This window comes from Venustampulla echinocandica (assembly GCF_003357145.1).
Source record: "Venustampulla echinocandica strain BP 5553 chromosome Unknown scaffold_10, whole genome shotgun sequence".
NCBI lineage: Eukaryota > Fungi > Ascomycota > Leotiomycetes > Helotiales > Pleuroascaceae > Venustampulla > Venustampulla echinocandica.
In genome coordinates this window covers 46,369-70,627 of record NW_022474215.1, presented here as the reverse complement: position 1 = coordinate 70,627, position 24,259 = coordinate 46,369, and the positions used below count along the sequence as shown (strand labels likewise).

At 47.9% G+C, this 24,259-nt stretch overlaps 8 protein-coding genes across 8 annotated transcripts; 3 read left to right on the top strand and 5 right to left on the bottom strand.

Moving 5' to 3' along the window:
* Positions 1–413: 413 nt before the first annotated feature.
* Positions 414–1,241, bottom strand: BP5553_09176 (putative 60S ribosomal protein L27a; the record flags this gene model as incomplete). The annotated part of the gene is made up of 3 exons (XM_032017799.1): positions 414–632; positions 807–1,005; positions 1,210–1,241. The coding sequence occupies 3 exons, from the start codon at positions 1,239–1,241 to the stop codon at positions 414–416; spliced, it is 450 nt and encodes a 149-aa protein (XP_031865706.1).
* A 3,776-nt stretch (positions 1,242–5,017) lies between these two features.
* Positions 5,018–6,954, top strand: BP5553_09175 (Uncharacterized protein; the record flags this gene model as incomplete). Its single annotated transcript, XM_032017798.1, has 3 exons — positions 5,018–5,177; positions 5,233–5,351; positions 5,407–6,954. The coding sequence occupies 3 exons, from the start codon at positions 5,018–5,020 to the stop codon at positions 6,952–6,954; spliced, it is 1,827 nt and encodes a 608-aa protein (XP_031865705.1).
* Positions 6,955–7,826: 872 nt separating this feature from the next.
* BP5553_09174 (uncharacterized protein) lies at positions 7,827–9,064 on the bottom strand (the record flags this gene model as incomplete). The annotated part of the gene is made up of 3 exons (XM_032017797.1): positions 7,827–8,264; positions 8,442–8,558; positions 8,708–9,064. The coding sequence occupies 3 exons, from the start codon at positions 9,062–9,064 to the stop codon at positions 7,827–7,829; spliced, it is 912 nt and encodes a 303-aa protein (XP_031865704.1).
* Positions 9,065–9,738: 674 nt separating this feature from the next.
* BP5553_09173 (HCP-like protein) lies at positions 9,739–12,548 on the bottom strand (the record flags this gene model as incomplete). The annotated part of the gene is made up of 3 exons (XM_032017796.1): positions 9,739–9,750; positions 9,806–12,293; positions 12,349–12,548. The coding sequence occupies 3 exons, from the start codon at positions 12,546–12,548 to the stop codon at positions 9,739–9,741; spliced, it is 2,700 nt and encodes an 899-aa protein (XP_031865703.1).
* A 2,538-nt stretch (positions 12,549–15,086) lies between these two features.
* Positions 15,087–15,626, bottom strand: BP5553_09172 (uncharacterized protein; the record flags this gene model as incomplete). The annotated part of the gene is made up of 2 exons (XM_032017795.1): positions 15,087–15,251; positions 15,300–15,626. The coding sequence occupies 2 exons, from the start codon at positions 15,624–15,626 to the stop codon at positions 15,087–15,089; spliced, it is 492 nt and encodes a 163-aa protein (XP_031865702.1).
* Positions 15,627–18,229: 2,603 nt separating this feature from the next.
* On the top strand, positions 18,230–19,746 carry BP5553_09171 (uncharacterized protein; the record flags this gene model as incomplete). Its single annotated transcript, XM_032017794.1, has 5 exons — positions 18,230–18,256; positions 18,321–18,872; positions 18,960–19,276; positions 19,341–19,608; positions 19,687–19,746. The coding sequence occupies 5 exons, from the start codon at positions 18,230–18,232 to the stop codon at positions 19,744–19,746; spliced, it is 1,224 nt and encodes a 407-aa protein (XP_031865701.1).
* Positions 19,747–19,961: 215 nt separating this feature from the next.
* On the bottom strand, positions 19,962–21,768 carry BP5553_09170 (Cytochrome P450; the record flags this gene model as incomplete). Its single annotated transcript, XM_032017793.1, has 5 exons — positions 19,962–20,102; positions 20,153–20,247; positions 20,326–20,879; positions 20,954–21,484; positions 21,539–21,768. 5 exons carry the CDS (start codon positions 21,766–21,768, stop codon positions 19,962–19,964), a joined length of 1,551 nt encoding a protein of 516 aa, XP_031865700.1.
* A 556-nt stretch (positions 21,769–22,324) lies between these two features.
* BP5553_09169 (Cytochrome P450) lies at positions 22,325–23,995 on the top strand (the record flags this gene model as incomplete). Its single annotated transcript, XM_032017792.1, has 3 exons — positions 22,325–23,547; positions 23,603–23,688; positions 23,742–23,995. The coding sequence occupies 3 exons, from the start codon at positions 22,325–22,327 to the stop codon at positions 23,993–23,995; spliced, it is 1,563 nt and encodes a 520-aa protein (XP_031865699.1).
* Positions 23,996–24,259: the final 264 nt, after the last annotated feature.

Genomic DNA, 24,259 nt, shown 5'->3' with positions numbered 1-24,259 from the left:
TGGAAATGTACATGCTGTAAGATAATCATATGGGAGGCGTTGCTGTTGATGGCGTATGATGGGAGAGGCATAAGAGGCGTTGCTGGTGATTACGACGTGGAAGAGGCATATAATTCTTTTAAACTCCACGTACATATTTCGCATTCGTGGTGCGTCTTATGGGCTCATTATGATCTAAATAGGACATCACCACATAAACCCAAGGATAATCATCACATTCTCCAGTTGGCAAACGCATATGCGAATTTGAGTCTTGGTTTTGTGCTTTTCATTCATAGGAACTCCGATAGCCATAGAAGTAAGCCGGTTCATGCTAAATAGTATGCATGAATCAAGCCACGCCTTTCTTCAAGTCCACAATTGATGCACGCAAGCCCCGTTACCATTCCATTCCGTCCTGAGTAACACCACGCTCATGCAACCAATTCGACAACACCACCAGCCTCGGTGATCTTCCGCTCTGCCTCCTTGCTGAACCATCTCGCGCGCACGACTAATGGGACTTCTGGCATTTTGCCTTTGCCGAGAACTTTTGAGTATCCGAGGGGAAGGAGGTCGAGGACAGGGAGGGTGTCTTTCTTGCTGCCGGAGAGGTATTCGTCACGCTTCTCGGCGGGGACGAGGGACCAGAGCTAAAATTCCGCCGTATTAGCATCTTAACTTGGTCTGAAAATAGCTCCTAGAGTCCTTCATCCTGCCCATATCCCCTTGCACAACTTTTCTGTGGGCCCCATATCTTCGGTCGCTCTCTAATTCCCCCAGCCTCCAATGCCAAAAACCCAACGGATCGGTGTCTCAAAACGTACCTTGTCCAAGTTGATAATGGGCCTCCAGAAGTGGTTGCCTTGCTTGTGGAAGTACCGCATACCGACCTTTCCGAAGTAACCAGGATGGTACTTGTCCATGTTCGTTCGGTGATGATGTTGTCCACCAGCAAGACCTCTTCCACCGGGATGCTTGCGATGCTTGCCTACTCTTCCCCTACCAGCGGAGACATGACCGCGGCTATAATTTTGTCAAATGTTAGCAAATATTCTCCCTTGATCTACCACTCTTTCCATCCGGTATCTCCATCTGGCATCTCCAATCGAATAGACTGATATCGCTGTGCCCAGATCAACAATGCTGGGCGGGGGAGACACCCAGCGCGTGCAGAGACAATCGTTCCCAAGAGGGTTCGGCATAACTGGGAAGATGAGGAGAACGTACTGCTTGCGGGTATTGCTTAGACGAGTAGGCATCGTGACGGTATTGTTCGATGCTGTTGTCGTTGTCGTGGGGTCGTCTGGATCTTCAATGCTAGAAATTGAAGATGCGCCTCAAAAATTGAAAAGCGCGCTAGTGAAAGTTTTAGCGAGACGGCTCACATGATCGAGGTCAAAACCCTAAGAGGAGCTGCGACTCGACGCAGACCCATAGGAGGAAGGGAACAATCACAGACAACCGTCGAGACGTGTCTTGCAGGACTTTAGGAGGAAGGAGATTTAGACAGAGGAGGAATGGGAATATTATTTTTACATTTATTTTATCTTCATCGTTACCCTGAAGCTGCTGCCAAAAGCTGCGATCTTTGCGGTTATCGCCTCAGGCATAAATATGCAACTATCACGTGATAATAACTTAGTCATATTACGGCCCTGGAAATCTTGCTACAGTATACTTCGTGTTCTTAAGCTTATCTATTAGATATGAGCTCCTGACCCTGAAAAGTTAGTATTTATACTCCAGAAGTTATCCTGATGGTAGTTCATATTCCTATTACAAGCCTTGTAGATGGGTTATGCCAAGTAGTCGTCCCAATTTTCACTTAGTTCGTTTTTGATATATTCAGTCTGCGATGCCCAGAAAATGTCATATCTATTAATCTCAAATTTATCGCACTATAATCATTTTCAGGCTCTGCCAAGTGCCAGGAATTACCAGTATCCATAGATTCTATAACTAACTAAGTGGGCCAGACTAGTTTCGCCTCATGTTGAACTGGCGCGGTCTATCGAGCATGCTGAAGTGTGTCGACACAGAACCGACGGCCGAGTACCAAGTGCATAAGAAGCAACAGACATGTGGAGCAAGGTACTTCTTACCTGTAGATATGCACTAGAAAATAAATTATTCTTAGTTTATAATCTATATCCCATCCTCTGGAGTTTTGTTCTTTGTCCCTTCAAGTCTCATGGATATTTGACTCTACTTCCGCCATAGTGACATCTCTAAACAAAACCCAGTAAATGGTATCCCAAAATGCCTTTATGTTTCGCGATGGCATCGCGTCCTCGGGAAATAAAACGACAGGCTCGTTAAACAATACGGCAATTTACCTGGTTTATGCTGTATATTGTCTAAACTAGTGATTTTGGTTGATATTAATCTAGAAAGGATATAAAGAGAGGATTGCAGGGCGGATGGCTCAAGTCTTCTTTACGGCTACTTGGACCGTCTATACCACGTAGCGGCCAAGCTTAAGCAAGTAATCTTTACGCAACAAGTCAACATTGTCCGCAACAGAATAGGCCGCCAGCACAACAAATAGCTACTTGAATGAGACCCGAAGCTATCGTAGCTTTGAGATTAGAAAGTACAACTCAGTAGCTTCCAAGTTAAATTCTATTCAATTTGAGAAGTAGCTGTGAAAACAAGAGACGTAGGGTTCTTTTGTGTTCAGCACTATGACAGCGAATGAAAAACCAGGTGCTGATGAGAGCCTAAACTCCATTGGAGTTGTTGACGAGGAAAGAATACACTAAGTTCTGCGCAATGAACGACTTCGGTCCCCCAATCTCCATATCTGATTTGTTGGGTGCTTGTACTTGAGGTTCCCTCGACTTCCTAGAAATCCCAATAACGGTAGTGATTAGTACCACACGGCAATGTACTACATATCCACACACCATCCCGTCACCACACCATCATTTCATTTCCATTTCATAAAGAGGTCCAATATTTCCGAGTCGGGCGCGCCGAATCTGACGTGGCGCTCACCACGCAGTGATCAAAACAACACCAAACCCTGAAACAAGCTTACTTGTCATGAAAGGCGGCTGATACATGTGATAACCCAAAACGTGGGTTCTTGCAAAAGTAGGCCGGATGACCAAGCTGTCGGTTCGTATTGGGCTTGTGTGGCTTTGGTAAATAGGGCTAACACTTTATGGCTGAGCGATGTGTGTCACCTCAACTATTGTGGTGCGTGGTTGTGGCTGTGGCAATTGTTTGTTAATTGACTAATAGCTTGGAGGCTTTTGAAGAGTGTGGAGAGGGTGGTCTAGAGCTTGATGTGATACGCGTCTAACCTACCCTTTTCACATGCTGTGTCTCAAAAAGAAACTTGGAAGTTGGAACAGTCCGTTGATCAGATGACTAGAAGGCGTCTTGATCCTTGGTCTCAAGGATGGCAGTATAGATCGAAGATTACTAAATGCCGTATCCTCGACATCGATGGGTGCATTTTGTAGCAACCGCGCCAGACGAGGCGGGGCATAGGAGGCGTAGGCGGTTGAAACGTTTGCGGTTTGCACCAATGATTCCCGCTCGCTCTCCGCTCCGCCTGTTCGCCTGCTCTTCTGACCCTTTCCTTGATGTCGACTCCCGGTTGCTGGAGTAAAAAAGAGGGGAAGGAGATATGGTCACGGCCATACTCGTCAGATAGCGTAGTGGATGCCATGTCGTTGTCTTCGGCTATCTAGGCCTAGTATGAGAGCGGAGAACCATAGCTTGTCCACGCAGAAGAACATCTAAAGATAGACGAGGCGTTTGGAACGCTGGGATCTCTGGGACCGAGTCGTTGCGTGATCATCGAGCTGTCATCTTCACTCGTTGCCTTACAGGGGGAAATGCTAGAAGGGGATCTGGATATGGTATGATGGTTTTGCGTCGACGCTGCGCATATGATATGATAAAAGCGGTGTCCTCCAGACCAAATAGTCCATGTCGCGGCCAAGATCTGCAGGCCCACGATGCGGAAAGTTGCAGATGCATTCCGACATGACTTTAGCAATCACGAGACCTCCAGAGCATCCTAGAGCCTACCTACCTAGGCCTAGGCAGAACGTAGAACAGCTAGGTCCCCTTGAGCTCCCTTCAGCTCCCATTAACTCCTATCTCCCGTTTGGCCATTGGTGGTCTGAAGTCTGCACTCCCAGGGACTCGAGAGTTGAGCCTGATCCCCTCTGATATCGTCCACGGTTGCTTCTTCAAACCCCCTCGTACATATCAAAAACACTTCTGGCCTGGCCTATCAAAGCGTACATATCTGGAGTTTTTGATTCCTGCGCTGCTCGTTGCCCCCGATAAGAGGAAAGCAGCATAATCATACCCGACGCTTCCTACTATTCGCAAGGGTCCTGTTAATAAATGTCCACAGCCGCCAAAACAATCCGATTGTTAGGAGACGCCCGCGTTCGTCCCGGGCCCTTAGCTTGCGGGCGCCGAAGAGTTACTCGAGTACCCCTCAAGGCTCGCAATTCTAAGGCACAGAAATTGTAGGCTTTTAGCGATTTAGGTAGAGCTCCCATCGGAGTTTGGTAAATTCATTGCTCCTAGCTGTAAACTAGGTCAAGGCTGGCTTCGTGTTTTGCAAGGCGGAGTATAGACGGCAGGGGCGGCAGACAGAGCAAGAGCCTGGGTGGTTGAAATTTAGCTTTTCAAGGTGCTACCAAAGACAACGCGAGGGAGCTCCGCTTCGACCGCTTGTAAACCACTTCCATCTCACCTCTCCCACAACACGACACCAACCTCCCAACCACCAAAGGACCAGATACAAGCATCGGCGACGAACCAGTCCACTCGCCCCATCTCGACACCGAGATTGCTTTTCTTCGTATCTACTGGCGCTCACCTCCACCCACCAAGACAGAGCCCTCCTTCAGCGACTCTACGGAACCAGATCGACATCCCTAATCCCCCACTTCGCGGGGTCGCGAGACTTGAACAGAAGCCCTCGACATCCTCTGGCATCGGAGAGCGCATATCGGTATTTCCACATTGCTAGCAAGTAATAGTAAGCCAGGGTGCTTCTGAGATGGCTCCAGAATATAGGCATATGAGCACCGGCTCGCTGAATATCCCACCGCCAACTGCGCTTAACAGCAACGGCAACGGCGGAGAAGCTCCACCTGCACCTGCACCAGCTGGCGCAATGGGACGGTTTGATGGTCCACGAAGTCCACCTGGGCGACAAAGTCAGTATCCCCAGCTTCTACTTCTCGTCCGCTCACTGACATTTGTGATTCCCAGACACTTCACATGTACCGTGCAAATTTTATCGACAAGGCGCGTGTCAAGCTGGATCTGCATGCCCCTTCAGCCACGATCTCGCGAGCACGACAGATAATATATGCAAATACTTTGCAAAGGTGAGTAGACGGAAGGACATCATCTACAGATCTCGACTAATTCTAATTTATCAAGGGCAACTGCAAATTTGGTCCCAAATGCGCGAACATACACGTCCTTCCCGATGGACGCCGAGTCAACTATAAACAAGGGGGTCCAATGGGACCAGCACATCTGAATATTGGTGGCCGATTAAACACAGACCTGTATCACCCACAGAATTCCGGCTCGGCCCTGACCAACTCATTTATGCGTGCGAACGGCGTGCCACCATCTCCATATAACCAGCAATACCCGCCTTTTACGGGCCAAGATGATAGCTTTGCTCCTCAGACAGGACGTCATCAGAGCATTGATATTAGTGTGCCGACGATTGATACAAGTTATGCTTCTCATCCAGGATCGACCTACGGCTCCCCAAGAGACGAAGATATAAATCGGTTTGGGCTCGGCCTATCACCAGTCGGGGGTAAGGGTCTCAGTGTCCTAGATGCCCCTCTCCCAGCGTCGTTCGATAGCAACGGGGTGTCCTGGATTGCTCGGCACGGCCCAATGGCGTCGTCGGTTCCCTCAAAATTTGGACTTGAATCCCCCCCGGGTTCTGTAGGAGCTGCGAAGGAGGGCAGGACGTCGGAAGCGTTGAAGAATTTGCATAGCTCTGCATTTGGCGATGATACAAGGGATCGTTTCAATGGCATTGCAGCTTCGCCACCAACCAACCCTGCAGATGAGTACTTCGGAAAGAGAGTGATGCACTCGCAGCGTTTCGCAAAACCCAAAGCTATGTCAGCTAGTCTTCCAAAGGCTGTGGATCAAGATTGGGAGGCAGCGTTCACATTTGAGGAGGATTATCTACCCGAAACTCTCAAAGACCTTATGACACCGCAAGAGAAAGCTCGCCGAGGATCTCGCACAGCTGACGAAGAAGGCAGACCGATTCATAGCGGGGCAGGTACTCCAAACAATGACATTTCATCGAAATTCGGCTCTCCTTCCAACGCCAGCCCCTCAAGATGGGGCCCCCTCTTCCAACGCCACCAACAGCAAAAGGAAGAGGAGGATCGAGCAGCGGCTTCCCGTGCCTCGGCATTTGGGCATGTTGGATCTCCCCTTCGAAATTCTTCTCTCCACGCAGGTGCAAGCCCTAGCTCCCGACCAATCGCACGTCCAAGTAATTCGGGTGACGCATCCCCTTACCTTGCTTCCCCGCCCCGTCAAAGCTCCATGTCTATCATTTCACAACAGCTTCAACGGACCCGACTTTCAAGGGCCGAATCTGGTGGCAGTGAATCTAGCCTGCACCCAGCACGTCCCACAAGCAACCCTCTAGGCTCTAGCCAAAGAGTTAGTGAGAGACAGGTCAGCTCGAGCAGTATAGGCAATGGTGGGAGTGGCAGATTTACCACGCCCATTGACGAAGAACAGGGTGACTTTGTATTCAGTATGGAAGGCATGGAGGATGTGGATGAGAGGAAAGGGGAGAAGAGAAATAGTGGCGGTTGGACTTATGCGAATAGTACGCGAAGTCCCCATCTTGGTGCTGTTGGCGGGCCACCGAGGAATACCAATGGCACTCCAACCACGAGCGGTGGCGGTATCGATGGCATGTTTGGCGCGAGATGAGCTGCTCCGAGGATGCTACCAAATCTTGACTCGCTACTTCCAAGACGGCACCACTGTGCTTAAGAGCAACCATCAACCCTAGACGGGCATCAAGCTTCCCCCAACGACCAGTCATATACACAACCACATCAGTCACCACTCCTACCATCCCCTCCGCGACGCAAAACTGTTGCCCCGCACAAGGGAACTCATTTTGCAGCTACTCATAGACCCCGCTCACGAATTTTATGTAATATACAAAAGCAGAACATAAGCAGACAGACAATCAACATACCCAGGACCGGAGGGCGAAATTCATAATCTAGTTCTGGCGCTACAGGAAAATTTGGGAAAGAATACGAAGGAATGGAAATTTAGCCTAATCGCATAGTGTAGCTAAGGAAAGCTAGGCACATAGATTGATCTTTAAGCTTTGAGGGTATCTGCTTGCCTTTTACGATTTAGAGAAAGAGAAGTGAAGCCGAGAGAATATGTGAGATGATTAGATACACCTATATGGGAAATGAAAATGTAAACGAAATTGAGAGGGCGTCTACTATACTTCTAGAACACAATATTAAGGTGGAGATTACGTGGTGCCCGTTTCAATCTCATTGAAATACTAAGCCTGAAGGATGATTCATTATTTTCATTTGAAGGGCAGGGCAGGGTGAAGTGTTTAGGACATTGACTAGGGACACACTTGGTGCATATTTAATTCTTAGCCTACGCAAATCAAATCAAATAATAGGGGTTCAATAATTCCTTAGCTCTTTCATGCTTGCGGGATGGCGTGGGTAGTTAGTAGCAAATAGCAGAGGTTCATCTAGCACAGCTCTCTCATCCGCATCCCTTCTTTCTCTAGATCTCTCACCAAACCGTTCTCATAGCCATCAACCTCCGTCGCCCTCAACGTCTTCGATCCCAACCCGCTCCCAAATCTCATCTCTACTCATCCCCTCCATAAGCATCCCCTCCAGCTCGCGAAAACACCGTTTCCTAACCCCCATCTTACTTTTCCAATACGCATATTCTTTCTGCACCCTTTCGGCTTCTTCTTTCGTTACCGCTCCTTTTCCACCATTTTTACCATTCCCATCCTGTCCTGCTTTAAGTTCCGAGATCCTGCTCCTCTTCTCCGCATTGGAGGTCTGGAGATTGGCGATTAGAATGGTAAGCTCGGAGGTTGTAGGCGCCGAGAGGATGGTAGAGAGATTGGTTGTTAGGGCTTTGAAGCGGGATTTCAAGGCTGGTACAGTGGTTGTGCGGAGGGTGGAGATGGTTTCGTCCATGGAGAGGAGTTCGGTGGGAGAAGCTTGGTCGGCTTTGTCCTTTGGAGCGAGTACGTTAGCATGAAGGCTGCATTTTTGGCCGAAATACAAAATAGGTAGAGACACGATGTAGTGGAATACGAAGATGGGAATGGAGATTCAAAATTAGAAACGAAGAAAGAGGCAAGAATGGGTCGAAGGGGAAAATTGGGAGCGTAAGGGCAAAGCTAGATTTACCTGTAAATACCAAAACACCCATTGACTGCCTTTTTTATCGCCATTAGTCGCTTTTCCCATGATTTTCCCAGCTTGTTCGAGCTCTTTTAGAAGTCTATCTGCGAGCGTTTTGGTCACCTATGACACGAGCATTAATCACGTCTAATTATATCATACACGAAACATAGGAATAGAAAGCCACGCTTCCCTATCGAAGCCTAGACTAACAAGGCCCAAAGTAGGGAGGGCACGACGTATTGATGAGAAACAAGGGGATGGAAACATACCTTTCCATGTAGATTAGCACTAACCTCCGTCGCGCTATAAGGTCTATTCTGCTCCTTTAGATACTGGAGAATCAACTTCTCCGCCTCATCGCCGCTAACAGGCTTCGTTTTCCCATCCTTCCCTGCGCTTGGTTTCTCTTTGGCATCTTTTCCTCCAGCAGCAGTAGCAGCGGCGGAAATGGCCTTCTCCACCTTCTTGCTCGTCTTGGCTTTCTCAGCAGCACCTCCTTTCGATTTTTCAACTTTGGCTTTTTCGGTCTTGGGTTTTAGAGCAGGGGAGTCGGAGGCGGATGCCGTGCTTATGGAATCTTCTGCCACTGTACTCGGCTTGCATTTTGCTGGGGCGCGAGGTGCCATCTCTTGCTTGACCTCGAGAATCACGGGCTGATAGATAGACGGACGGGATGAATGGATAGCAGGGCGGAATAAATAAGATTGGTTATGAGATATGAGATGGCGTTGCATCACGTCTGTGTCTAGTGTTGTAGGATATTATGGAGCCACAGATACGCCGATGGTTGGATGAATAATATTTGGGCTCCAGAATCAGAGAGAATAGCGTTATCAACGCGACAATGATGAGGATCGTAGAGATGGAGATGATTGTTTCTACACTTAGTATCAGGCTCTTCACCAGAACGGCGCGACGAAAAAAGGAGTTAGAGAAGGTGGGTTGGCAGGTAAGGTGTCGTCGACGCGACGCATCTCCTATATTATAGAAATAACCGAGACACACTGCTCTCCCTCTCCAGCGCACAGTAACTTTAAATGTACACAAGCAAAAACCAATTATATCGGGTATCATTTCTACTCAGAAAAATACGCTTACCCACTTCTAACCCTCTATCTACCGCTCCTCCAGTGATAAGCATAAAAAGCCCAATTTCCTTTAAGGTCGAAGCACTGGAAAAAAAGCAAAAGCAAAATCAGACGCCCTTACAATGCTCGCTCAATTTTAAATGCTTCCTTCAATCCCTAACGCACATGCCCATGCATACCAGCAAAGTCGTCTTGCTAGCCATGATAGCTCTTTACATAACGGTCTAGACATCAAAGTTAGAAGAGGGCTTTAAGAGGACATCAAGGAGAAGGACTTACACATTCGTCTTCTTTCTTCCCAGCAGGAATACCCATTTCCTCAAATGTTGCAGGACCGGCCCTAGCAGGCTTCTTTGGTGGTCCCGGGGGCGCCGAACTCACCGATGCAGCTGCCGAAGAAGCTCTAGAATCATGGGCTGGGTGCGGCGCCGATTGTGATGACATTGTATGCGCAGGAATCGGTCGCTGGGGGGCACGGCTTGGGTTTGGCGCCATTGAATCATGTCGTGGTGGATGCTGAGGGCTTACCATTGGGGAGGAGACCATTGGGGAGGGGCCCATCATGGAACTTCCCCTAGGAGGGCGCTGGACGCTATTGGCTGATGGATCTCGTCTCTGGACAGCGGGGTCGGCAGGCCGATTATTATATCCTTGCTGAGGCATCGAATGTCTGGACGAGTCTGGACCATACCCTTGAGGTTGTAGAGGTTGAGGTTTGTTTGGGTTCATTGGAGGCAGCTTCTGAAGCTTGGTTGGGCCGCAACCTGGGTGATCGAGATTGAGAGGTTGACCTACATCAAGTGGCGGGAGAAATCCTGGTTGACTAGGCGTGGTGGGCTGTCGGTATTTTGAAGGCACTTCTGGTTCCCAGCCTCCTCCCGAAGCTCGTGACGAGTCGTGAGGCCTGGCGCCCATGTCAAGCGTATTGGCATGGACTGGTACCTTTATACCAAACGCAGACATAGGTCTATCGGAATGTGGGCCAGATTGAGGCCGTAGGCCTTGACCCTGGAAGGAGCCAGGAGGATGGCCGAACGCAACGTCATCTTCTGGATATGGCGCGGCAGATTTTGGTCGTACTATGGGAGGAAGGTCGCTTTCCGGGTACGGTGCGGCGGACACTGGTCGTGGAGGAAGACCTTTTCTTTCGGGTCGTAATTGCCCAACTCCATCATAAGACTTACCTGGGTCTGGCATGTCTGTTCTATCCGCGGAGTCATCCTCAAACTCGTCTGCGTACTCGTCCACAATTTGAGGCATGGGCTCTTGGAGCTTTTTGAACCGATCGGGTCTGTTTCCACGCTGGGAGCCATGCTGCGATTTGATCCGTGATATGGCAACTTGCTCATGGTCTTTCTTTGATAAAGTCCGGTTCCTTCTGATACTGCCAATTCTTCCAAGAGCATCCTTGTTCCCGTGCTCTGCTGCCTTTTCGTACCAAGCAGCCGATTCACGCAGATCTACGGGCACATACATGCCGATCTCGTAGAAATAGCCCATGGCAAATTCAGCCGTTGCCATCTTGGTTTGGGCAGCTCGCTGAGCATATGTGAAGGCTAACTCCTCATTCTTGTCGAAAATTCCCTCGTAGCCACACAGAAACCACTTGCTAATGGCCATATCGGCCTCGGCTTCTCCTTGGCGGGCTGCCAGAGCATTATAATGCAACGAAAGAGTGGGCTCAAATTCGCAGCCTAATTGGCACAGCTCATACGCCTGTCCCATTTTAAGTTGCGCTTTTGCGAACCCAAGATATGCGGCTTTTTCGATAAAAAGTTTGGCGTCATTCAAATCAAAGGGTAGGAACTGCTCCGGAACCGTTATATTTGGCAATTCTCCCGCAAGAAGCATCCCATAAACGTAGGCTCCTTGGGGGGCATTCTCATCTGCTGTATCCGCAGAAAACCGTATAAGATCTATCCCCTGCTGGTAGTTTTGTGGCATGCCATGTTGTCCCAATAATGTCATCATGCCTAATCTGTAATGTGCCGCCGAGTCTCCCATGGATACACCCTTCTTGTAGTGCTCGATAGCTTTTGCCGAGTTGTTCGAGCTCTCGAATTGCATACCCATCCGGTATTCTGCCCGGGCATATCCCCTCTCCGCGGCTCTCTTGTACCCCAGGAAAGCCTCCTTCTTGTCCACGCGATAGCCGAACTTCCCGAACTCCAACCACATGCTCTTCATAAACTCCGCCTTTGGATGGCGCTGCTCTGCAAGAAAGTTGACGATACTAAGAGCGTCCACTCTCAGGTCATGCTCGGTTTTCGGGGTGATGGGTCTTGGAGGTTCCCCTTCCGTTTGTAACCGGGCGGCATGCTGGCTTGCTACTTCCACCCACGATAGAACGTCCTGTGCCCATGCTAATTGTATTTCTGGGTCTGAGGATTGGAGAACGAGTGCTCTTGCTCTGTCGAGCACTTCCTCCTTCTCTTCGTCTGAGAGGGGTACATTTGGCCCTGCCTTTCGTGGTTTGGGAAATGGAGAAAACTTGGGGGAGTCTGGTCCAGGACGCACTCCCGGAAGTTGCTTATAGTCGCTGTTTATGTTTTGATATGCGGAGGCGTTTGTATGATCATAGCTCGCGGTAAAAGCAGGGCCCTTTGGAGGCGGCGGGGGAGGCTCATTATATGATTCGCGGGGTCTCTGCGGGAGCTCGGAGTATGTAGAGGATACAGAATTCATTCGATCTACTGTGGGGTTTCGCGCCTCGAGCTCCAAGTGAGAAAGTTGTTCCTGCATATTAGAGGGAACTTCGGGCATTACTCTGTAAACTTGGCGTCAGCACGGAGCTCCTATCCATCCAACCAGGTATATCTCACCGTTGCGGCGCTGGCGAAACTATCTCCGGGGCAAAGAAATCATCGTCTTGTCCTGGAATGAAGGTCGCGCTCAGACGGGGAGGGCGGTTATTGTAGGCGTCGTCGGACATGTTGAATCTCTCGTCAATATACGCGGACACGGCAGATTGGGGCTCGGCGTGCGTGTACGGCGGATGATCTGCGACAGATGGTTGCGGCATTAGTATAAGTAATGGTGATGACGAGAGATCAGATCGTAGAGCAAAATGGGCGGAGTCTTATAGATCCTGTAGTAACAAACGAACAAACGAAACCTGCGAGCAGATGCTAGCACTTGCTCCAAGGATCAAATAATGTATGACTTGCTCGCGGCTGCTTGCACGCAACTGTGTGTAGAGGGCGGGCCGGAGGAGGCCTTGCTTAACGCTGAGCTGAGCCAAGGGAAGGGGATAAATCCATATACTTGGAGTGGAAGTGCCTTGGTACATACATTCCCGTGCCCCATGCCTGGCGCCTGTTTCCTGTCGGCCCTGGGCATAGGAGCTCTGAGCCCCAGAATATCCGCTGTCACCGTAATAGGACATGGCCGTGAATATGGCACGGTGGTTCGTTACAGAGTGCGAGGGGCGCAGGACGAGGACATGGGTGAGATGAACGTCTTATGGAGCAGAGTAAGCTCAAAGCATCAACCTGGTGAACAAACTTGGAGGTTTTAGATAAAGAAGTTCGTGAAGGTTCAGCATTGGAAAGGGATATAGAACTTGAGGTTGTCAAAGAAGAGGACGAAAGAAGCTGTGGGAAGGCGGAGAGGCTGAGGTTATGAACCACCACCATGCGTGGCTTTGCTTTCTTCTTGCTGCGGCTGCGGCTGCCATGGCAATAGGGTTGGCATTGACATGACATCCCCTATTCGGCCAAACACGCTAGTTTCCCAAAACAAGTGAATACTTTCCCTTATTTGCTAGCCTTAAGAAAGAGGGAATGGAAAATAGTTTTGACGACGTGCGCAAGCTGCCTAGAAAAGGGATCATTAATAGATACCTAAACACAGGAGAATAGCGAATTTCCTCGCCATTGTGTGTACAACAATTATTAGGCCAGTGAAAAGCCAAGATAGTGATCATCGCGACAAAGCTCAGATATTATGACACCGGCCTCGGGAAACCTTAAGGCCGGGCCACGTCAATAATCGGCACCACCTCCCTACGCGGTAGATACAGTACCACGGTCATGACTAGCCAGTGGCAGGGGATCAAGTGTGTATAATCCAAGTGCCTGCTTTTATCTATTATTCAGGGTGTTCTAGCTACTTTGCAACTAATAGCACAGGCGGAAGCAACAGGCGAAAATATACATGTACTGTACCTGGCTGTACAAATTGATTTACAGCAAGCACGAGTAGGATAAAACCCATTCATTACACTAGGAAACACGCCGGTAATACTATGCCCTAACCCCTAGCATAAATACCAAGGCACCGGCGCAAGTTGGCTACCCCATTGTTTCGACAGTAATCCGCCTGTTCCGGGCTACGACCTCGGCCAGGTCCCTCTCAGTCTCGGCATAAACCCTTGATATACATAGGTCAAAAGTCGCTATTGTAATTGGCAGGCGTGTCATTTGCCTAGACCTGGCCCTTGAGCCCCTGTATTCTGCTTCTGTGTTTGATCAAAATCAGTATCCTGCGTCAATGTCAATCCGTACTTGGAAGTCGTTGTCCTTGTCGCGGGACAATATGTATGCGGTGCTGACGAAAGTCGAGAATCTTTGACCATTTGACGTTGTTGAGCTGAACTTGCCAAGAGAATTTCTTACGATTTTAGTTAAGTTTGTGGCGCCTGGGAGATTTGATTATTATTTAGATATAGGTTGTGCATACTATAGATATATGATGCTTACTGGAAGATTGGCCAAATTTGTTACAGAATATTTGGTAGTAATAACCAAGCAATTTAATTTGGTTCAAAGAAATAAGTAGAGCAGGAGAGCAGGAGTCGTTATGAAGATACCATTTCATTATGTCCGCAATGGAAGCTGATAGAATGAAATTCTCTTTGGTCTGCAAGCGGGAATATAGAAAAAATTAAAGATGTCTGTCATGATTGCTTAACAGGTACGAAGCAGTCTCAAGACCGAAGCTCATCATGGACTATGATCAGCATCAGAACAATATCCCAGCTGGTGTCCGCAGATTAGCAACAGGGTTGAAGCTCAGGTACATGTATGCGCCTCTTCTCAACAAGTCCCTTGCGTGGCTAGTCCACCATTGTATTCTATAATAAACGAGGCGAAGCAACTGGTCTACGAGTCTGGTGGAGTTGGAGGTGACCTAGCGCTTATGGTGACGATTGTTGGACGGGGCAGACTCCAACGACGCTTCGGGGATTTGATTATTAGTGCACGGGCCAGATTCGGCCACTTGTTTCTCCGGCCATGAGGAGGACGATCTAACCTACTCGAGCAATGTACGGAGTATGGAGTAGTCATGCTCTCATGGCCTTAGGCACCTATTATTATTTTTTCGCATGTGGGTTTTCCCAGGAAGTTGACAAAAGCACGAACCGGTAGAACTTATAATAATAAGTGTAAGATTCCCTTGTTAGGAAAAGCCATACTAGGCATCTGCTAATGGTTGATAAGGCATAATACAAATGGCTACTCTCGCCCCGCCCCGCCCAAGCGACAACGAATCGAGGCTATCAAACACACCGGCGTCCAGGTCCAACTAGATGATACGCCAGAGAATGCGAACGCATCGTTCAGGGCGCGCCTTGTCGACGATGAGGGAAATCAAATAACGAGTAGTGAGATCCAGCTCTTGTCAGCAGACGCATCTGAGAAGAAGTCGACAAGCTGTTGCGGAGACAGTTATAATCCGTCGGTAATGCAGACCAAGCAACGAAGGTCTTCAGTTCCCCGTTCATCTAGGCAAGTTAGCCCGCTATATTTGCCAATACTGGAAATTCTCAAACCTGAATGTAATCATCGATTATACTAGCAATTTCTTTCCAGGTAAGGCCTTCGGTAGTCTCATCTCTATTATCGGCACCGTTAAATTTCATAACCATTCTCTCCCACATAGTGCGCTGAAGCGGTCCGAGCTTATTTCCCCTTTCGAGGGGCTCTCGTTTGGAAATTCTATGGTTGATAGGGGTAGTAGGAACAACCCAGTCGCCATGGGCATTTGCTATCGCAACCTGGATTAGCAGAAGAGGAAACCCTGGGCCAACCATGCATTCAAAGTCTACCACGATCGTACTGGATGGATACTTGAGCCACGCTTCCATCGTCTGCTTCATGCCGAGCAAAACAGGAAAACATGGTGGTTGATGAAAGAATGGTCTTGGTAACCAGCGTATCGGACATAGATCGAAGAGATTTAGTGCTCTGCCGTTGGTATTTCTTTGGTGTACAGAGTTCCTGGCGGCTACTAAGATCACCCAGGGCTACATGTGTCCGACAAGCCCGGCAATAAGCCACCGTACAGCTTTGAAAGTGTAGATTGTAATGTTTTGCTGTTGTACTGGTGTTGCATTTGGGGCAGTGCCTATATTGGCAGGTTTGAAAGTGAATATTGGCTTCAGACCCATCAATATGCCGTTTGGCACATTAGACACTTGTGTGTAGAACACGATGCCATACTATCCGCAATGATGTAGGAATCGCAAATATTGCTTTTATCAACTTTATCTTGCCCCCGCGAACTTGAGATTTAATCATAGATAGAACAGATTTAGACTAGAGCCCGGCCTCAAGCTACCGAAGTTACTACAGTAGATGTGTAGAAGCGTGTAAGATGGTGTTATTTTTAGAGTTTTGGCATATACGACCTGTTGATAAGTTGCTACGTCAAAGAGAACGTTGATCGAAGGCATAGATGCTCATCCAAGTTGGAGTTAACCAAATTCTCACTAGCTACATGGCCATGTGTTGCGGGAATAGTTCCAAGTTGATTTATTCTTTACCAGCTCCGGAAGTGGATATTGGAACAGTGTAAACGAAAGTGAGTTCTGCCAATCACCTCACAAGCTTTCTTCCCAAAATCACGGCATTCCCTACTCGAGGAAGGAGGCGCTCAGATGACTTCAAAGGGATGGGATTTTGGTGGAATGAACCTGTTCCTCGTCCTGCGGCCTCCTACCGGAGAAGGAGAGCGTCACGAAAGCCATTGCGATTTCCCTCATCATTCCTGATACAACGCGGGGTAATCTGGACGAATGGCACCAGAACACCTTGAGGGTTGCGCGGAGTTTAAGGGCTGTTATTTTTTGTAAAGATCCTGGCCCTATATTACATGAAGTTGGTCTGTGGGGTAGGAGGACGACTTTGACGGTTGTGCCTAGACACAAGGCTTAGAGGGTCTGCTGGTAAAACCGTAAAATGATGATACTCAACATTACGCTGGGATCTGGATGTTAAAATCCTGGTAGAATAAAACGAACTTCAAGGCGAAAAGCATGCAATGTAACTAGACAGTGGATACAGTATACTACCGCAGCTAACAAACAACCTCACTCGCATTTTTTAAAGTTGTGGTATTCAAGGTAGAGCGGGTTGCTTGGTATAGGTAGGCAATGGGTGATGGATTATATGAGGTAAGTTACATGCCTGTCACCCTCCCTCCGTTTTGACCTATATATATATACAAATAGGTAGTTTTTGTTTCAAGGAAGACAAAAGGCGGCCACTTGGCTAAATGGTTCAGGTCAAATTGTCTTCTGGAGGGGATTGATTGGGCAAAAGCGACAAAACACGACAACGACAAAAATCGACAAGAGATGTAGGCAATCGACCGGGCCGAACTCTTTTGCCTCCCAAGTATAAAATAACAACACTATAACATTTTAGTATTTTTTTCTCCCTTTGTTGTCTTTGCGATAGATACTGAGATCTTTTTTTTTTGCTTCGCGTAATATATACTTTCGGCTTTTGGGAGTTAGCGAGCGAGTGCGGTGAGAGGCTGCGCACTCGAATTGCCTACCTACCTACCTGCGCCATAGATTAACCTCCGCTGTTGTGTTTTGTACCTTTCAAAGGCTCTACACTTAGGTGTAACACCACTAGCTGAGGAAGCTTGAACGTTGCCTAGGTGACCGATAGGGGTACAATCATGAGAAATAACCGAGCCCCTGAACACGACGGATTTGAACCAAAGAGTGCATTAACAGGCTCTGTATATACTGATAGGTGCTGCTGCTATTATTGGTTTGTGTTGTCATTTGTCTTCTCGAGGAAAATGGGATAAAAACTTAATGCTTTTAATTTTAGAGCTTAGTTAATTCTATTAAGTGCTAATCAAGGAGGCCTTGTCTTGTCCAGTATAATCGAAGACGCTGCAAACGTGCGAGTCGATATGATGCTTCATTGAAAAAGTGTATTTAGGTATACATGTCGTAGCCCGCAACCATCGCACCTATGGTAACAGTTATTCCCCAAGGTCATTAGTAAGTCAAATACTAAGCAATGTTGAATATTGTTACTTTCGAATTTCGTGTTTTGAGGGGCCATGCCACGTGACCGTCTCGGAATAGGGGTTCAGGAGAGGGGTAACAACATAAGCAACTACCTCATTAGACCACGCTATGATGCAGCGTCAAGTTCCTTGCCTTTATGCAAGGCCCCGCATCAATAAACTCTGACCTGGTTTCGTAGCTTAGAAACCCACATAGCGGCGTTTTGTTACACGACAACTTCGGCAGTCGTGAGGCGCTGCTCGACCCCACATCTACATGGCTAACATGAGTAGATAGGCCATTCTTATAGCTAATAGATTGATAGTCTAGTCGATCACATTCAAATTAATATCGGGGAAATCTTCGAGAAGCTTAGTTGCATTAAGCATATTGAGAATTGTTTGAGTGTAAACTACTAAACACTATACAGACTACTCCATCCCTTCAAAATGGCGGACTCCACCAAAATATCTAAAGTATATATCCCGTTTCTACACCATGAATCTTCGTATTATAGACCACAACTGACTCAATGAATAGGTTATAATCGTTGGAGCTGGGCCTTCTGGCCTCCTCCTCGGTGTCCTGCTTGCCAAACAAGGAATCCAGGTCCAACTTTTAGAGCAAGCCACAATCCTCGACAGCAATCCCCGCGCCGCCCACCATGCCCCCAACGCTGTACAAGAATTCCGGCGCGCAGGAGTTCTCAATCAGATAGCGGCCGAAGGAATCCACCCATCCGGTGTTTGCTGGCGCGAAATCGATGGCAAGATTCTTGCTGGAATAAAGCCGGATCCAGAGACCGAGGGCGAGGATAAGATGGTTTGCTTGCCCTTGGATAAGCTGGGGAAGATCTTACTGAAGGAGTTTTGCGCGCAAGAGTCGGCAGAGATGAACTGGGAGCATAAGGTTGTCGGTGTTGAGCAGGATGAGAAGGAGGCTAGAGTTACGGTTGAGACGCCTGAGGGAACGAAGACGTTGAGTGCGGATTATATAGTTGGGTGTGATGGAGCAAACAGTGGGGTTAGGAGAGCATTGTTTGGGGATAGTTTCCCCGGGGAGACGCTGCAGCAGCAGATTATTGCTACCAATGTATGTCTTATCTCCGGCCCCCTCTTTCCTTGCATCAAAGTGCTGAGCTGTGATGATGGCCGCACGATGCTGATGCTATGAGACAAGGTCTATTACGATTTCTCGAAGTTCGATTACTGGGACTCACAGTTCATAGTACATCCGGAGAACTGGTACATGGCCGCGAGAATCACAGCCGATGGGATGTGGCGGGTCACCTACGGCGATAAATGGGGTCTCTCGACCGAAGAATACTTGAAACGGCAACCCCAGCGGTACGAGGAAATCCTACCTGGCAGTCCAAAGCCTGGGGATTACAAACTCGTGGGAGCGAGCCCGTATAAATTACACCAGAGATGCGCGGAGAGTATGCGAGTAGGAAGATTCCTCCTGGCAGCTGATGCAGGGCATTTATGTAATCCTTTGTATGATTGTCCCCTCTTCCTCTCCTTTAGATATTGATGATATTCTAACATGTATTAAAAATAGCGGCGGCATGGGCCTCACGGGTGGATTCGCAGATATAACAAGCTTATACGACTGTCTCATTGCCATGCACAATGGACTTACGGATGACAGCATCTTAGATAAGTATAGTGAGGTACGAATAAACAAGTGGAAAAAGATCATCGATCCAAGCTCAAGGGCGAATTTCTTGAGATTGTGGAATGAAGATGCGGTCCCGGAACGGGAGGCATTTTTCGCGATGTGTGACAAAATGGCAACTGATAAAGCGATGCAGGATCAGGGCAAAAAAGTATGTCATGTGGATTCTTTTTCTCTCCCTCCTGAGTACCGACGGAGGCTTTTGGAAAATTGCTAATGATTTTATTAGTTTTACTTCCTTCTAAACGAGGATTTCACCCCTTATTTTAAGAAGCCTTTGGCGGCTTAGGGATATGGAGAGCTTTGCAATACTTTAAGCTGAAGATGAAGCGCTAATTAGAGTAAAGATGCATTAATGAAGATATAGTACAGAGTTCAAGAAAATTTCCCCTCTAAAACTAGATATGAATGCTCTCTATACTTGGAACGGCCTATCATCATGCAACACATACAATAAAATTTCCACCACGCTATTTAGAACACTGCTAAGCTAGATTATGTACACTAATACTTCGTATTAACAGCGATTTCCCCCTCTCTTTCAACCAGCGCGGCATGCTGTGGACTGCGGACTTTAATAGAAACAGGAAACGGTGCGTGGCGATGCTCCAGCCATGAAACACGAAGACTATCGATTGGTTGCCCCTAACATCCTAGTTAATCATTTATAATTTTAAGATTGGGAAGCTACTTACCTCAATAGGTTCAAAATCGAAGCAATACAGAAGCCTCGCTATTGCGATCCAGACATTGGAGTCCCCGACGTGGTATCCGGAACAAGCTCGCCTTCCTAATAACCCGGGTCCTTTAGCATACTCCTTCATCAAAATGGAATCAGAGATTAGTCTTCTAGAACAAGGGGACTTACCAGGACCAAAACTCCAGTGTCCCTTCATAACACTCCCAACATCCTCATTCATGAATCTCTCTGGCCAGAACCTCATCGGTTCCTCATACTCCCGCTCATCCAACGCAATAGCAGTCGCATTCCACGTAAATATAGTCCCAGCGGGGAACTTATACCCCTCATACTCATCATCCTGAGTCAACATAGTCGGAAATCCAATCTGGGCCATCGGCCTCCATCGGAACGCCTCTTTCGTTACCGCAGACAGATATGGGAGGTTCTCTCTATCAGCGAAATCCGGAAGACGCTCAGCATTGGACCCGCACACAGCATCCAAGGCTTTCCTAGCGGTAACGACCCAGCGCTTGTCTAGGGCAGCCGCAGCAATTACTTGGCTGATGGTCATGCGAGATGTGTCGGAGCCAGCTTCCATTAGCGAGCCCAGGGCGAATAGAAACTGCGTTTCACCAAATTTATGAGCATCGGGGGATTTCATGAATTGAAGAGCAAAGCATTCGCGTGCAGTCCCGGCCTCGACACGGGCTTCGAGGTCGGCTACTTCACGTTTGTAAACACTTGGAACGGGGATCTATCAGTATGATGTAACATCTCGTCTACGTGTAGTAAGTTGGGTGATATGGAAACATACCTCTTGCACCTCTCCTGAGCTCGCTGTCCTCTAGGTCTCCACCACTGCAAACAAGTAGGCAACTTCTCAAAAACAGGCAAAGCATCAACCAAACTGGCACCTGGCTGCAACGCAGTTAAAATCTCCGTCGAGGTCTCCAACAATTCCCTCGTATGGGGATGACCCAATTCGAAACGCTTGCCAAAGACGACCCCCATAATAACCGAATTTGCGAAGCGCTGATTGGCGTTATACCACTGTTCCGGGTTATGCAGATAATCATAAAGCAGATGTTTTGACTCGAGATCTTGAAAAGGAGCGAATGTGGCCGTGTTTTGCTTGTTTAAAATCGTATGCATTACTTTCCTAATGGCCCGCCATCGGTCGCTGTATGGCATTAAAAGGATGCGGCAGCCGCCTGACATGATTCCAGATGCCATTGGCATATTTTGGCGGGATGAATAGATTGCTGAGCGTTTTTCCATCAGGTCGTTTACCACGCGAGAGGAATTGAGAAAGACCCATGTATTGACACCGAATTTGCATGTATACCTGCTCAAAATTAATCTTCTTTGAAGGCTATGGAGAATTTGATAGTGGCATTACATTTCTCCATATTTCTTAGCTTGCTCTATCCCCCATAGACCTTGATCCATGGGAGGTAGTTGGAAAGTATTACCAAAAATTGGAAGTCCAGGGATTCGTGGAGGGAGCTTGTACTTCTTGCTCTGGAGGTAATTGGCAGTGGTTTTCTGAATCAATAATAGTGTTAAAAAAGCAGTCACGATAGTTGGCCAGTTCAAGGAGCCCTCGAAGGGCCCAATTTTGAAAGCCATCTTGAACACCTAGGGTTTCCAAGCCCAGCACAGAAAGAATGTCTGTCAATGAACCCAATGGGCGTGTTTATCGTAGTACATATGACAAAATTATATCGGCATCGAAGGCTGTGTGGGGCAGGAATGGGAATAGGAGATAAGATCTAATAAAAGTGCCGGACTGCATCTATCGAATGGCAAACAATGAGTTGGTATTATTATTGGGGATTGGTGCAACTTCTAGTTACTAAACTCTAGTTGCAGTGAGTTGAGATCAGACATTCCTTGGTGTGGGGCCTGCATCGACGCCAACACATTGCTACGTACTATAGATTAAACACTACAGCAATATGCGGGGTAGCCCTCGTTCATTAACCTAGTACCATGTTCATACCAAGAGGCGATTCTCCACGCCCCCTATACGGAGTCTATATTATACTGGGAATATATAATAACTGTCAAAGTGACTTCACAATATACCTAGCAATGTCATGAAAATGTGAACACAAATGATCAAAACTCGCATCGAAACACCTGCCCAAATCTGAATATCAAGCCCCCAATAACTCGGCGAACAATGATGCTTGTTCTGCCGCAAAGTTTCGGCCAGTTGGCGTTATGGGCCGCAACTGTCATCACAGCACCAATTATCTTCCTTCTTGGGTTCTACTTCTGGACCACGCCAAATGTGCTTAAGGACCGCCGAAGACGGCATTTGCCTCCTGGTCCATCGGGACTCCCTTTCATAGGCAACTTCTTTGACCTAGCAGATGGAGATGCCTTGCGCGAGAAGGCGTTGGACTGGACAAGACAATATGGAGAAATATTCCATACCAAGGTTGGCGGCGCAGATTATATCTGGCTGTCCTCTCCAAAGGTTGTAAAAGACCTTATGGACAAGAGGTCAAGCATTTATTCCTCACGGCCACCTGCTCCACTAGCTAGTGATGTTGCATCTGCAGGGAGACGCCAATTGTTTATGCCCTATGGCCCTCGGTATCGAACGGTGCGGAAAATATCACACGCCCTTCTCAGCATTACACAGTCAACCGCATACCAGCCCGTTCAAAATCTTGAGTCCAAGCAGCTTTTGTACGACCTTCTCCATGACCCGGTCCACTTTTACGACCATAATAGACGGTATTCGGCTAGTACCATCATCACCATCACCTACGGACACCGCATCGGCACCTGGGATCACCCACTTGCAAGGAACATTTACAAAGTGGTAAATAATATGCAGAACTATGCAAGCCCTGGAGCGTGGTTGGTGGATACATTTCCCTCTTTGCAGAATTTCCCCGAGGTGTTCTTTGGAAACTGGAGAACTTTTGGAAAGAAATGCCATGAACATGACGCACCGATATACCTGGGGTTGTGGGAAGGGCTAAAGAAGGAGATCAGGGAGAGAACAGCAAACCAATGCTTTTGCAAGGACTTCTATGAGAGCGATCCCGAGAAGTTGGGCATCGATACTTTGCATGCCGCGTATCAGTGCGGTGGGTTGGTGGAAGCCGGGTCGGAAACGACCTCGGCGTACTTGAATTCGTTTTTGGTCTTTGCAGCTGCTCAGCCTGAGGTTGTGAGCAGAGCTCAGGAGGAATTGGATCGAGTTGTTGGCCCTGACCGTTATCCAACTTGGGAGGATGAGCCGCAGTTGCCGTATATCAGAGCGATTATTAAGGAATTGCTCAGGATAAGGCCGCCAAACAAGATCGGAATGCACCATAGCACCAGTGAGGATGACTGGTACGAAGGGATGTTCATCCCAAAGGGGTCGATTGTCATGCTCAACTGGTGGTAGGTATCCTTGCTCCCAAATTATTGCGTGTTTAAAACAACTGACCTAATCTAGGGCAATCAACTATGATTCGAAGAGATGGGAGTCTCCATACGATTCAAGCCAGAACGATATCTCGGCTATGATCTACCAGCAGCCTCGTATATAAACGCGGCAGACCCTAATAAACGGGATCATGTTTCTTATGGAGCAGGGCGGAGAGTATGTCCCGGTGTACATGTTGCAGAAAAATCAATGTACTTGAATATTAGTCGGATCCTGTGGGCATTCAACATAACCAAGAAAACGAAAGACGGAAATGTTGTAGAGCCGCGAAACAAATTGGTTCCTGGGTGGATGTGTATTCCAGACACGTTTGAATGCGCTATCAATGTACGATCTAGCAAGCATGCGAAGATTATCGAAGACCTGTGGGCTGAAGCCAAAGCCGGACTCGATGAAGACTGAAAGGTTGATGGATATGAGCTTCGTGCAATCATTCTGGTAGCTTAACCATATAATCGGCTTCATGTGACTACTTGATTACCCGCTCATTTTGATATTTTGCAAGACCAAACAGTGTCCCATGGATAGATTGGCGTTTAACGATTTAACATCTAAAGATCGAAGATGGATCATATTCACGAAACCAGAGGCGGTGAGAAATTGCCTAGGCACAAACCCCGACGCCTCCTACCTAGGTATATAAGGCAAAATAAACAAATGTCCATT